Here is a 14,590-nt window from a genome sequence, read left to right as displayed (position 1 = left end):
AAATTGGTGATAGTTTAAATCATTGACTAAGGCTTACAAATTCCAAGATTTGCCTCTTGAGAGAATTTACTCTCTTATTCCTGGCACAAAAGCAGGTCCTGTTATACCATTTGCTGTAATGAGACATTGGCTTGGGGCTGTACTATAACATGATTATTAAAAAAATACTTGAACAATAGTTGTTAAATGAAGATTATAGAGCAATTTTAAAGAAATTTATTACTAGTATTTAAATGGCAACTTCATTCTACTTGGCATTTTCCATATGTAGATTCCGTTGTTTTGGGTAGCTTGGGACATGGTATTAATGTAAGGGCTACTTTACTTAGAAAATTTTCCTTTCTGAAACAGTGGTAGTTTTTTTTTTTAAGCATTGACAGAGAAGTTCGGAAGCCTGTTTTCCAGCCTTATCTCTCTTCTTGACTAGGTAGGGGACTTCAGACAAATCCCTTAGTCACTTAGACTTGTTCTTCATCTATAACGTGAACTAGAGATCCTAATATTAAGAGGCAAATTTGATCTTATAGGTTATATTTTGTAATAATATATATATATTTACAACAATATATANAAACAGGAAGAAAAGGCATACATAATAGGAAAGCCAAACACCTAAGTCTTTCTGTCCTAAATATGTACTTAAAAGCCACTTAAATATAAAAGCACTCTGAAGAAAATATTTTGAATAGTTGAACAAGGAATTTGATGCTGTAAATTTGAGTTTCAGGTCATACACTAGTTGTGGATTTCTTAATAACCCTAAAATGTTGAAAAATAAGGGGTAAGGACAAGATTTGGGAATTTACTGGTATGGAGATGAATCTCCCTCTATCAATGTAGGTCAATACTTTTTCTGTGACTTACAGACTTTGAGAACTGCTTGGAACACTGAGAAGTTAAGTAATTTGCCTAATGCCATAGAACCAATATTTGCCAGAGGCAAGATTGGAAGGTAGGACTTCTAGGCTAGGTTTTTTTTTCCTCTATGTCAAGTTGCCTCTCTGTAATGAACAGACAGATGTCTTTTCAATAGCTTCCTAACATTCTGGTTGCATTTTTGTGTTTTCTGAATCTGAGAGAACCGAATTATTAGTTATTTGAACTTGGGCCAATCACTTTATCTCAAAGTTCCTTCGTTGGTATTGATTTGTTTGGGTTGGTGTCCTAATGGTTTGGATTAAATCTGTAAAATGGGGGAGTTGGCCTCTGTGATCTCCTGCCAGGCTCCTGCCAGATCAAATGGCTATTATTATTTTTTAAAACCCTTACTTTACGTCTTAGAATCAATACTGTGTATTGGTTCTAAGGCAGAAAGAGGTATGGGGTAGGCAATGGGGGTTCGTGATTTACCTGGAGTCACACAGCTAGGAAGTGTCTGAGGTCAGATTTGAGCCTAGGACCTCCCATCTCTAGGCCTGACTCTCAGTCCACTAAGCCACCTAGACACCCCCTTGACCTTATAGGTTTTGATGAGATTTGATATGATGAAACCTCTACCTGAAATCTTGTCCTATAAGAAAAGACTTTTCTTAAGCGGAACAGAATAGGTGAATGGTAAGGGAGGAAATCCTGGTAACCCATAGCATTTGAGAAAATTTAGAAACTAGAAGGGAAGAACATGAAGATAAACATCAGTTGTATGCCAGAGACCAGTGATGTCACACTCATAGAAACAGATCCCTATATATACATATGGATTTAGAACACTACAAATTAACATTATATAGGTTGTATTTTTAAGTTTTATTTTTTCAAACATTTCCCAATTACATTTTAATCTAGTTCCAGTGCTCTGTGTTGAAATTTTGGCATATCTGCTTTAGAGCAGCTAGACTGAAAGAGGTAGGTGAGGAGTTCAGGAAGTAAATAACATATCTGGAACATGAGGCATGAAGTAGTATTGATTGGTGACTTTTGGAGTTATCTGGCCAGACATGTGAAGTAATCTCTGTCTCAAAAGAAGAGCCACTAATAATTTCTTGTTTTGCCTTGTATTCTTCAAAATGCTAGAGTTAAGGTTGCTTCTGATCTGGGAAGGATAAGAACTTTGGAGGAAAGTGACAGTTCCCTCTCAGAATTCATGATAGAGGAGAGAAAAGTTGGGCATGGGCTGATTTTTCACTCTAAGTTTTAGAGATCAGGGCTCAGGAAGAAAAAAAGGAAATAGGCATTTATCAAGTACCTACTATGTGCCAGGCACAAATAGCTCATTTGATCCTCACAACAACCTTGAGAGTTAGGTGCTATTACCATCCCCAGATGAGAAAGCTGAGGCAGATACATGCCCAGGTCTCACAGCTGGCATGTGTCTGAGCTTAGATTTGAATTCAGGTCTTCCTGACTCCAACCTCAGCATTCTCTCCACTGAACCTCTAGGGCAGTGTTGGTGAACCTTTAGAGGTTGTGTGCCCAAACCGCACCTTCAAACTGCCTTTGAGCCCCTCATATTACCCCAAAGAACAGAGGGAGGAAGTCTGTTCCTTTGGTCTGCTGGACAGAGAGGCGGGGCATGCAAAAAATGTCCCCAGGCATGGTAGAGAGGAAGAATGGAGCAGCCCCCTTTGTGCTGCTGTGGCACATGTGCCACATCTTCACCATTACAGATCTAGGGACTAGACCTGTGATTCTGTTGGCATAGACAGCTCCTGAACGAGAAAACGCCCTTTACCAATGCATTTTGACACTGTCTCTACAATTTGAGTTCAGAGATGGGATAAGATAGGATTTCATAGACTGAAATTCAGCAGGGGAAGTAGGCCCAAGAGGAATGGGAAGCTCACAATGAAATGCAGGAAAGTGTATGTGTCATTATTTTATTAGCATAAGGAGAATGAAAGCTGAAAATTAGTTGAGACTGATTGCACTCCTATTAGGTGTGCTTTAAGAGGAGATTTCTATTTGGATTTGGGTTAGACTAGATGCTCTCAGAGATCCTTTCCAGTGCCTTGTTTCTGTGTTTTAACTTTGCATCCTCATCCTTGGGACCTAGCCTAATACTTTGTAGAATAGCCACTTAATAAATGTTGGTTGGATTGAGTGATTTGTAATGACTTAAATCAAATTCCCACGGAGTATGAATATATATTAATTTGGCCAAAGCTTTATCATGAGTTAATAAGTGGTCTGGCATTCAATTATGATGAGAATTTAACCAAAAATTTTTGGGAAGTTTTGCTTTTTACCAAGTTAACTTCTGTAGTGTATCTGTATCTTTATATCTTGAAATGGTTAATATATCTTCCTAAAATGCAATGCTCATTCCCAGGGAGAGCTGAATTGAAAATACCCAATTTAATAGGAAGTTTATAATCTTTAACAGAAAATAATTTTGTTCTCCCTTGGAAAACCAAAAGTACATTGCCTGTCTTTTGAGTGTGATGAGTGAGAAAATAAAATTTCATAGTATTGAAAATCATTATTTCCTTAAAAAAAAACAAACCACCTCTCCTATTCTGGAATAAAAACTAAGAAATGTGGTCCTTTTTGTTTTTCGTTTTATACTTTGTTTGAAGCACTACACTAACATATATCTGCCATATATAATTGGCATATTTTAAATGTCAAGGCCATCACATCCTAAGTTCTTTGAAGTGATTTCTCTGGGTTTGTACTTGGTAACATATGTGCATGAAGTTCCGGGCAGGGGCCAGGAAATTTTCTTTCTCTCATAATCCTCTTTGTTCTGATGGGTCTTCTGGGACCAATGCCTTTTTTAAGAGCCTTAATATATATGTTTTAGAACACCTATTTAACCTGAAGTTTGCTGCAAAAGAGCTTAATAGGAATGCCAAAAAATGTGATAAGGAAGAAAAAGCTGAAAAGGCCAAGATTAAAAAGGTGAGTGTCATTTTTAGATTTCACATATGTAGCTTGTGTGAATGTTATGAAATGAATTGAAATTTTCATGGAAGTGTTATTGATGCTTTTTGCCTTTTTATCCATCATTTCCCACTGTCTCTCTCTCTCCATCTAGAATAATACAAAGGAAAACAATTAAGGGAAAAAACAGGTAATAACAGAGACTATGTGTGACAGTGAATACAATATTTTACCCTTGTAGTCTCCAACCTCTCTGCTGTGAAGGAAGAGCTATGTGACATCATCTCTTTTTTGGAACCTTTTATTATTTGGGTTTTTTTTTCATTATTTGATTTTTAGCTCCCTTTTAGTGATTATTTGCATTTTTGTGGTCATTATGTATGTTCTGTTTTGGTTCTGCTTTCTTATTCTATACCATCAGTCATTTAACTCTGCCCACATTTCTCTGAATTCTTCATATTCCTCATCTCTTACTGTACTGAAACTTTATATTATATTCATATACCATAGGTTTTTTTAGCTATTTCCTAATTGCTGAGCACCCCACTTTATTTCCAGTTTTTTGATTCTGCAGAGCATTTCTACAAATGTTTTTGCCTTTCTTGGCCCTTTTCTTTGATAATTCCAAATGAAAACCAAATAGTTAGAATATTTTACCACTCCTCCAACATATATCAGTATGTCTATCTTCTCATAGGCATTCCAACACTGACTGTTCTCTTAGTGTTTTGTTTTTGCCACTTTTCATGTTGCGAGGTAAAATTTTAGTTGGTTAAGTTTGCATTTCCCTTATTATTTGTGATTTATAGCATGCTTTCATGAATTCATTGTTTTCCATTCTTTTGAAAACTTCATAAAAATAAAAATTTAGATTGAAAATTCTTGAGTTAATTTATTAACTACCCAACAACTTGACCAAAACAATAAAAGATAATAGTAGTCAGTATCTTAAGGGGTGAGTTGTGGAAAGATAAACATTCCAATTAACCTTTATTGGAGTTGGAGTTGTTCAGCAATTCTGGAAAGAAATGTGAAGCTAAGAAAATACTTAAAACATCTATAGTCTTGGGCCAAACCCCCCAAAAACATATCCAAGAGAGAAAGAAATACAGTATAAGCTAAAAATTTTATAGCAGCACTTTTTTAGTAGCAGAGAACAGAAAACTAAGTGGATGTTGATCAGTTGGACAATATTAAATAGATAATAGTACACTAATGAATGGACTGTAACTGCATCATAAGAAGCAGTAAATATGAAGAATGTAAAGAAACAGAACAGTGCAAAGTAAGATAAGCAGATCCAAGAAAACAATATACCCAATGATCTCTGTAACAAGGTAAATGACAAGAACAGTAGAAAGAAGAAAGACCTGTGGAGATTAAAATTAATATCCAATAACTAAGTATTATATTTTATAAAGTTTTGTTCATACTAAACTAACATAAAAAAACTAGAGTGAAAAGGTACTAAACTAACTTCAGCCATGCTTGTGAAAAAAGAGGAAGAGGAAGGAACTATAGAACTCATAAAACAATAACGTGACCACGCAAATGTAGAGGCGCAGGAGAGATTAAAAGGAATTTTGGGAAATACTAAGGGACTTATGGGGGTCGAAGTTCAAGCTTCCAAGTCTCCATTTATACAGACCCTAAATGCTAGATAATTCTAGTGATCAAATTTGACTCCAAAGAAGAGATTAGAAAAAGTGGACCTCTTCTCCTAGGGATAGTGAGGTGGTCGACCTGTGGGCATGGCACATTGTATACGCTGCCAGACTCAATTGATAAATTGATTAGTTTTGCAGAACTGCTTTTCCTTTTTTCTCTTTTTTCCCTCTTTTTTTTTAAACCAAGGGTGGCTCCCATGTTGAAGAGGAAATGGAGAGGCATATGTCTGAACATGAGTACAATGGAAAAACAAATGACATTTTATTAAAAAAAATTCTTCATATCCTTTGGCTATTTACATTGCTAAATAGCTCTTAGTGTTATAAAATTATGTCAGTTCTGAGGTCAATGCCTTTCCAAAAGGCATAGGCAAGTATTTCTTCAATGCCTTTCCAAAAGGCATAGGCAAGTATTTCTTACAAGTATCCATTTCCTCCCTGGCCTTCTACACCTCTTAAGTGCCACAGGTAAGACACTTGATTACATTTGGAAACAAGCTACCTTATCGAAGATATCTTGGCTTGACAAGTCTTTAGGTTGTAACTCTTCAAAAATGAGTGTTCTGGTTATTGCCTTTTGGGCACTATCAATAACTAATCCAGGGTTGGCTGTGCTTAGTAATTACATACACCTGAGGTTGGCAGATGAGCCGCTTTGAGTCTGTGAAACTATCCTCTTAACTAAGATGGTGGTAGGAGAATCAAATCTAGAAAGAAAATTTTGCAGGGTGGTGAATTTAAAGCACATTTTTCACTTACTATGTCCTACCAGAGGGTGGACGTGTGGGGCTGTGTTTTAATTGAACAGTCGAGCCAAACACCACTTTTTCATTAAACTTAACTAGGAAATTTTCATGATGCCAAACCATAGGTCTGATGGCAATAGGACAGTGAAATGTAATTTCTATCTTTGTATATAATTCAATTCCTCTCTGGGATAGGCTGTTGACTCTGAAGCCTAGGTGAATGCTGAGGGTGCTATATTGTTGTTCTATTGCCTCTTCTTACTCATCAGATAGTAAACATGGCATCTTTGTCCACATTTTTCTCTGTTCTCCTCTACCTCCAGCATCCATTTCAGTACTAAAGGTATCATAGTAAGATCTGGCACATAAAAAACAGCTAATGAAATCTCGGGCAGCATTGAGAGAGCCATAGTTCTTAGAACTAGGGAAGTGATTGTCCCTTATTCAAACCACATATAAAATAATTATTGAGTTCTGGGCACATTTTTCAGGAGGACACTTGATAAGCTGTTGAGGGCCAAAGGAGAACAACCAGGATGATGGAGAGCCTTGTGATGTCATATGAGGAGCATTTGCAGCAAAGGAGGGTTTAGTTTGGAGAAGAGAAAAGCTAGTGGGAACATGGCAGCTCTGTTCAAGTATTTGAAGGACTAGCATGTGAAAGAAGGATTAGCTTTGTTCTGCTTGGCCCCAGAGGGCAGAACCAGGTTGCAGCAGGTGGAAGTTGCAAAGAAGCTACTTTCTGCCAGATGTCAGGAAAAACCTCCTAAACATTGGAACCATCCTGAAGTGGAATGATTTGTCTCCAGGAAACAGGGTTTCCTCTTGACTAGGGGGCTTTAAGCAGAGATTGGGTGACCAGCTGGCAGGTGTGTGGTAGAAGGGCTTCTTGTTCAGATTTGGGTTAGTTTAGATCACAAGGTGACAGGTTTCAGGCTGAAAAGAATATTGGAAATCATCTGTTTTAACTCCCACAGTTTACATTAGGTAAGCTTGCCAGGTAGTGGGTAGAGAGTATCAGAGGTGAGAGTTGAACCTAGATTTTTCAGGCTCAAAATCTTGTGTCCCTGGTCCCTTCCAAATTTGAGACTATGTGATTACCTTCCTATCAGTTGTCCAGAATAACTACATCCTCATTCTGTGATCTCCTCCTGCTATATCTAAGCCTCCTGCTGTTGCTTTCAGCTATTCTCTGGTTGCTCTCAGCAGGCCATCTTCCCTGATAGGATTGTGAAATAAGAGCCAGAGTTTCCTGTCTCCCACGTGAGGGAGCCTGGGGCTCTTGGAGCAGCTCTTGCTGCTAAACCCTTCCCTGGTTCGATGGGCCTTCATCAACTTGGGAACTCACTAATATCCAGAGCTGCCTGGGCACACTGATTGTGCAATCATGAGGAGGTGAGAGCATTTGTGGCAGTTAAGGGTTTTTTTAAGGCATTTTCTTTCTTTGTTATTTTAGAGAAGTATGCAGGGCACTTTAAGTGGAGTTTAATAATCCCAAGAGCAATAGCTTAGGAGATTTCCAAAATGCTTTAATAGTCACAGAGTGCTTTCTTCACAGCAGCCCTGTTGAGGTATATGTATTGCAAGTATTTTTCTGTATTCCAGTTTAGGGAAATGGAGCCTTACTCAGGGAGGTTGAGTAACTCTGCCCCTGGTCATCGAATGAAGTTGAGACCAAGTCTCCTGGCTCTTAAGTCCAGTGTTCTTTGGCTGCATCATACAACTTTTCTCTTACAAACAGTTGACTGTATATTAGTCAAAGATTACTAGCCTTTAAAAATTATTTTAAAATATAAATTTGGTACCAATTTTGGATAGTTGCTCTCTGTTCTTGGGCAGTTGGGTGACACAGTATTTATAGAGTGCCAGGTCTGGAGTCAGGAAGACTCATCTTCCTGCGTTCAAATCTGACCTCAGACACTTACCCTGGAAAAGTCACTTAACCCTGTTTGCCTCATTTTCCTCATCTGTAAAATGAGCTGGAGAAGCAAATTGGCAAACCATTCCAGTATCTTTGCTAAGAAAACCCAAAATGTATTCATGAAGAGTCAGATATGACTGAGCAATAACAACCTTTGTTCCTAACATGTGTATTTTGTTATACATGCCTTGACTTTACTACAGTCCCTTTTTTTTGACATTTTCAAACAGGCCATCCAGAAGGGCAATACAGAAGTTGCACGAATACATGCTGAAAATGCAATTCGCCAGAAAAACCAAGGAATTAATTTCTTGAGAATGAGTGCTCGGGTAGATGCTGTAGCAGCTAGAGTTCAAACAGCTGTGACAATGGGCAAGGTAAGGAATCTGCTCTCTGAGTGATGCCATCAGTGCAGGGAAGATGCTAAAAAATCTTGGCACACAATTCTTAGCACTTCTGAAATTCAGAGATGTGAAGTCATTTTCCCTTTAGCACTGACTGACTTAAAATTTGCATCCTATATCCAAGGTCTATTATTTTGAGAATATCCAGTATTGTATCATTATAACCTTGAGTTTTTACTTCCTCAAAAATGAGTGGATGGGAAGAAAATGAGAAATTAAGGGTTATTCCTATTGGACAATATTTCATACTTGTTCCTAATATAGAATAGTCCTGGCAATATACTGCTTTGCAAGGACCACTTTAATTACATAAGTATGGAGAGGTAAGCTGACCACTGTGATGAATTCTTTTGCCATGGCAACTCATAAAAACAGTTGAAAGTGCCTTTTTGTGCAATGATGGCAATAAAGTAGCAGAAAGAGGAGGTCTCAGAGGATAGTAAGAATAATAGGGTTTTTAAATAAGTCTGTACCTGAAGGGTATTTTTATTAAAGTGTGTACACTTTGCAGCCATTTAAAGGGGGGGAACACTTAAACAGCAGTTAGACTTTTAGGGATCTGATATCTCTCTCTCTCTCTGCCCCCCCATTGAAATCCTGATACTCTTGAGATAGAAGTGAGAGTAGCATGCCCTAGTGAATAGAGCCAGCTTTGGAGGCAAAAAGACCTAAGTTTAAGTCTTGACTTCGTATCCTTGAGCAAGCCATTTAAGCTCTCAGGGCCTGCATATAACTCTTAAGTTACAGACGTTTTCTCACACCAAGGAAATAATAGCACCGGCCCTCCCCCTTCCATTTCCACTCCCTTCTCCACTGCCCCCTAACCCCCACCCCAAACTTCACAAAAACAAAAAACCAAGAAACAAAAAAAAACCTTGTCCAGTACAGTTGAACTGACGCTGCAAGAACTGAGTCATATCAGTTTTGACATTCTTGCTATAAATGGAGCCAGAAGAGATAAGGAAATTACAGTTAAATGAAAGGATGGCTCATAGGCTGTCCTTGGAGAGGCAAACAATTATTTCATTCTTGTTCAGAAGCAACAAAAAATACCATTTCATGGGATCCTTGGGATAGAGGTCCAGAATGTACTAAAGGCAGATTTGATAACAAAAGGAATGAGGTCAGGGGCAAGAAGGAACTGGTAGTGTTGTTATGCAATGTTCAGGAGTCAAGCAGCAAAGCTTTGGATAAATTCACATGATGAGATGATTGAATGCGATAGAGTAGAGTTGTCAAGTGCATAGCCCCCTGGGAAGCAAATCATATTAAAATATAACTGGGGAATGTTTAACGAAGGAGATACAATATACATGATATTCATTTGTAGTTTTCCGATTCAATATACAGCTCACAGGGATCCTTACATGTGGTTTAGTGACCTTCATTTCTTTTTGAGTTTCCCTGCACTACATCTCAAATCTGTCCCCTTCTCTTCTCTCACATGGCTTTAAATCTAGTTGAGGTTCTAGTCACTATGAGTGTGGATTGTTGCCAGATAGCTTCCCTAATTGGGTTCCTTGTTTTGTCTCACCTTTCTAATCCATATTCCCAAAACAAATCACTCCTTCATGTAAAAATCTCCAGTAGTCCCCTCATATTTGTAGGCTGAAATAGAGTCCTCAATCACTAAGTTTGAAATGAGCGTCATTTCTGTGTAACCTGTTATTAGGAGAACATTTGTAGAAATTGGACTACTGTGGATTGGCTAACTCATTGTTTCTTATTCTGTTAATAGGTGACTAAATCGATGGCAGGTGTGGTTAAGTCTATGGACGCTACATTGAGGAGCATGAACCTTGAGAAGGTAGAGAAAGAATTTAGCCCTTTGACATTTTAATTCTTTTTCTAGTTACTGTGTTTTTCCCTTGGTCATACCTCTCCTCTCTGTTTATAGATATCTGCCTTAATGGACAAATTTGAACATCAGTTTGAAACCTTAGATGTTCAGACACAACAAATGGAAGACACTATGAGCAGCACTACAACCCTAACAACTCCACAAGTAAGCAGAATGATGAATGTGCTAGGAAGTAAACTCCAAAATTGGGCCCCGAAGGATCTCCACCTGGTCCTTTTGAACACAATTACCCTTCTAGACCCCAAACCCTTCCTTCACTATTGAGAGTACCATTATCCTCCAAGTCACCCAGGCAAGCCAACAAGGTGTCATCCTCCACAAAACCCTTCACAGCCCAGGTTCCCCCCCCCCCCCCGACCTTTCCGATCTTCTGAAACTTACACCCTGTCTCACTCAGCCGACCCTCACTTTTTCTGTGATGTCAGACTCGGTTCTAGGCATTTCCTCTGGCTGCCCCTCATACTTGAAACGCTCTCTCTCATTATCTCAGCCTCCGAGGCCCAGGTAGAAGTTCATTTCAGCAAAGAGCCTTTTCCTGCTCCCCTTAATGTTAGTGTCTCTCTTGTCTTGATTATTTCCAGTTTACCTTCTGTCTAGTCTAGCTTGCTGGTGCATGGTCATTGACCTGTTCTTTCTTCCATTAGGCCAAGCTCCTCAAGGGCAAGGACTGTCTATGGCCATTTTTTGTATCCCCAGAGCTTAACACATTGCCTGGCATATGATGAGCACTCAATCAATGCTTATTGACTGACTAACTGAGACATGAATGCATAGTCACTTACAGGCTTGATGCTGATTGAGAAAATCCTGGTGGTTTCCGGACCCATTGCTTGGGTAAAGAGCAGCCCTCAGAGAAATGGAATCTTGCAGACCAACTTGCCACAAAATATTATGAGCTTTGGAAAATCCAAATAGAGAATTTTGGGTGTTATTTTTAAACAGTAATTGTCCTTTTTTAAAATAGTTATACTGAAATGACAGAGTAGTAAAACTTGAATTTATTAAAATCTTGCTAACCTGCTGCCCTCAAACAGAATTATTTTTTCTGTATTCTACTTTTATCAGAAAGAAGCAAAACTTAAGAAACAAGCATTATATTTGATGTTTCGTTTTAAATAAAAATAAAGGACATTCTCATCAGCCTTTTATCTCATATCCTTATATATAATAAAATAATAATTCATTTTCAGAATGAGGCAGCAATGGACAAGGCATTGAATTGAGAGTCAAGAATTCTCATCTCTACAGCTAACTCACTATATGGCCTTAGGCGAGATAGTTTCCTCTCTGGGCTTCTTTCTTTATTTTTAAAATGAGAGGGTTAGCCTTAGTTGATGTCCCAGGCTCCTTTTAGCCTAACACTAAAAAGAAGACCCCAAAATTCAACGAGATTCTATATCACTTGTGAGATTGAATTATTTCCAGTAGACTAGACAGGAAAGTGATCCTGGTTTTATCTTTTAGAAATGTTTTTCAACCATGTTTCCTAAGTCTCCCCCTTCCTTTATGATCCTGGACAAATGATTTAACTTCTGAGGGCCTCGTTTCCTACATCCATGAAATGAAACCAGACGACATGATCTCTAAAGTCCCTTTTCTTCTATGTTAAGATTGTAATGGTCTTAAATTTCATACAAAAATGGTTGATGGATGAATCATTCAACTAATAAAAACACCTGTTTGCTGAAAATTCCTTTATTTAGTCAACTTTTAACCACCTATTTTAATTTTATTCTTCTGTATATTGTTAAAAATTAATCTAATACAGGAATCATTTGGCATCAAGTATGAATACCATCGATTTCTTTTTAAAGTAGATGCTTTTACAGTCAAGTTATAACAATTCTAAAAACTCTTTATTTCAGAAAAGTTTATTTTAGTGAAAGATAGAACTTAAAAAACGAGAGATCATTTAAAATAAGATGTTATAGTGTAGCCAGGGTTGCTTGTCTAGTCTTATTTTAAGGTTTCTCAAATTACCATCAAGGGGAATGATATACCGAAATGACACAGCTCCCTCTGGTGGCAAAAGTTAAACAGTGCTTTCTAACTAGAAGGCTTGCTTTGAAAATTACAGATGACAGTCCACCTTAAAGGTAGAATTAACTAGAATAAAGAAACAACCATAAATACTACTGAAAAAGCAATTTTTCCCCCCTCTTCTAGAACCAAGTGGATATGCTCCTTCAAGAAATGGCAGATGAAGCAGGGTAAGTATGAGCCAGGTCTATTTTTAATAGCGTTCAAATTACATCACCAATCAGGTAAAGAAAGCTATCCACTGAGAATATTTCTCTGACTCTTGTTTTCATGAAAACAGTAAATCGGATAAAAGTCAGGATGGAGCTTTCGTATTTGCGTTTTGAAACTGCATCTAAATTATTACTTAAAACTTGACATAGTTCATTGTTCTTATAAGCCTATTTTTTGTTTTGTTTTGTTTTGTTTTTTATAATTGCAGCCTTGATCTCAACATGGAGCTCCCACAGGGTCAGACTGGTTCTGTTGGCACAAGTGTTGCTTCAACAGAACAGGTAAATATTGTATTGTAGCTTGATTGAATTCAGCTTGAATTATATCTAAGGCCCTTAGGAAATGTAGAAATGTATGTACTTTGTTTTCATCTGTGTGGTGTCATGTGAAAGTTAAGCAGAGCAGGCCTTCGTCTCCTTTCCAAAGTCCTCCTGCCTTTCATTTGCATGTACATTTCAAATCAAGATTGAATTGCTTCCCAATGGTCTCTGCTCTGCCCTGGCGAACCTATGGTGCCAGAGAGGGCCCACTCTTTGTCAGCACGCAACCATTGTCCACAAGAGTTTGTTACTAGAAAGGCAAAGGGACCTGGGCGGAGTTGCTCCCTTCCCTCTCTCCACTGCACCTGAGGACATTTTTTCACTTCACTTGCACCTCTGCCCAGTAGCCCAATGTTTCCTCCCTCTCCTGTCTGAGGTAAGGGGAGGGGTGGCATGTGGTCTCTAAAAGGTTAACTATCACTGGTCTATCTGCATCTGGCCTCTTCACAAATTCTCTAGCCCTTATACAACTGTCTTAGCAGGAGTTCTTAACCATTTTTGTGTCATCAGCCCCTTGGGCAGTCTGGTGAAGCCTTTGGACCTCTCCTCAGAATAATGTCTTTAAATGCATAAAACAACATACAGAGGATTACAAAGGAAATGAATTAGGGGGACAGCTGGGTAGCTCTGTGAATTGAGAGCCAGGCCTAGAGATGGGAGGTCCTGGATTCAAATCTGACCTCAGACACTTCCCAGCTGTGTGACCCTGGGCAAGTCACTTGACCCCCATTGCCCACCCTTACCACTCTTCTGCCTTGGAACCAATACATAGTATTGGCTTCAAGGCAGAAGGTAAGAGTTTAAAAAAAAAAAGGAAACAAATTATATTAAAATAAAGATGTAATTCCTTCCCTGTTCCCGCCATCCAGTTCATGGGACCCTCTTCCCCTCCTAAATTGTCTTCAAGAACTCCTTGGGGGTCTGTGAAACCCAGGATAATGGTTCCATCTTAAAGTGTCAGTCTACAAACATTTATTAATCAATAGTCAGTCAACATTTATCAAACTTGTACTGTGGGCCAAGCACTGTGCTAAGAAGTACTGGATAAAATATAAATCTTTAATGTTGAACTTATAAGCACATTATACTAATTTTGGACACATGATTTTAAATATAATTTTAAATGTAAGCTCTGTGTGTATATAGTTTTATGCCTATAAGAGTCTTCATGAGATTTAATAACTTAAAAATTTGCCTCCTCCAGGATGAACTATCACAGAGACTTGCCCGCCTCCGTGATCAAGTGTAACACAAAGACCTTGATGCTGTCATACACTACGCTTCTGAAACCTCTTATGTGTGTGTATGTGTATGTGTGTGTATGTGTATGTGTGTATATATATCTCTTATCTATACATATAGATAGAGATAGATAGAGACATAGATATAGATGTTCAAATACTCTTGGTAGAATAAGATGCTCTGGGCTTGCAGTTCTTTATGAATATGATAAGTTCAAGGGAGCTTGCACTCTTACTGGATTTTAAAATTCTGAACATTATAGGATGAAATGTGGAAGATGGCTTTTGCAGGTGTCTTAGGTTGAAACAAGTTTAACTCATTCTGTTTGAAACATCTTTGTTAAATTTGGGGTCATAA

At 38.1% G+C, this 14,590-nt stretch overlaps 1 protein-coding gene across 1 annotated transcript in view; it reads left to right on the top strand.

The window, feature by feature from the left end:
• Positions 1-14,275, top strand: part of LOC123253326 (charged multivesicular body protein 1b-2) — a 28,443-nt gene extending 14,168 nt beyond the window's left edge. Inside the window, exons 2-8 of the mRNA XM_044682516.1 lie at positions 3,740-3,837; positions 8,384-8,530; positions 10,296-10,364; positions 10,455-10,562; positions 12,585-12,628; positions 12,880-12,952; positions 14,196-14,275. Of these exons, the coding sequence (XP_044538451.1) occupies positions 3,740-3,837; positions 8,384-8,530; positions 10,296-10,364; positions 10,455-10,562; positions 12,585-12,628; positions 12,880-12,952; positions 14,196-14,240 (584 nt within the window). The 3' untranslated portion in view covers positions 14,241-14,275. The remainder of the gene's footprint in view (positions 1-3,739; positions 3,838-8,383; positions 8,531-10,295; positions 10,365-10,454; positions 10,563-12,584; positions 12,629-12,879; positions 12,953-14,195) is intronic.
• Positions 14,276-14,590: the final 315 nt, after the last annotated feature.

The sequence above is a fragment of the Gracilinanus agilis genome, chromosome X (genome assembly GCF_016433145.1).
Source record: "Gracilinanus agilis isolate LMUSP501 chromosome X, AgileGrace, whole genome shotgun sequence".
In the NCBI taxonomy this organism is placed as follows: domain Eukaryota; kingdom Metazoa; phylum Chordata; class Mammalia; order Didelphimorphia; family Didelphidae; genus Gracilinanus; species Gracilinanus agilis.
This window is presented reverse-complemented; position numbering and strand designations above follow the sequence as displayed.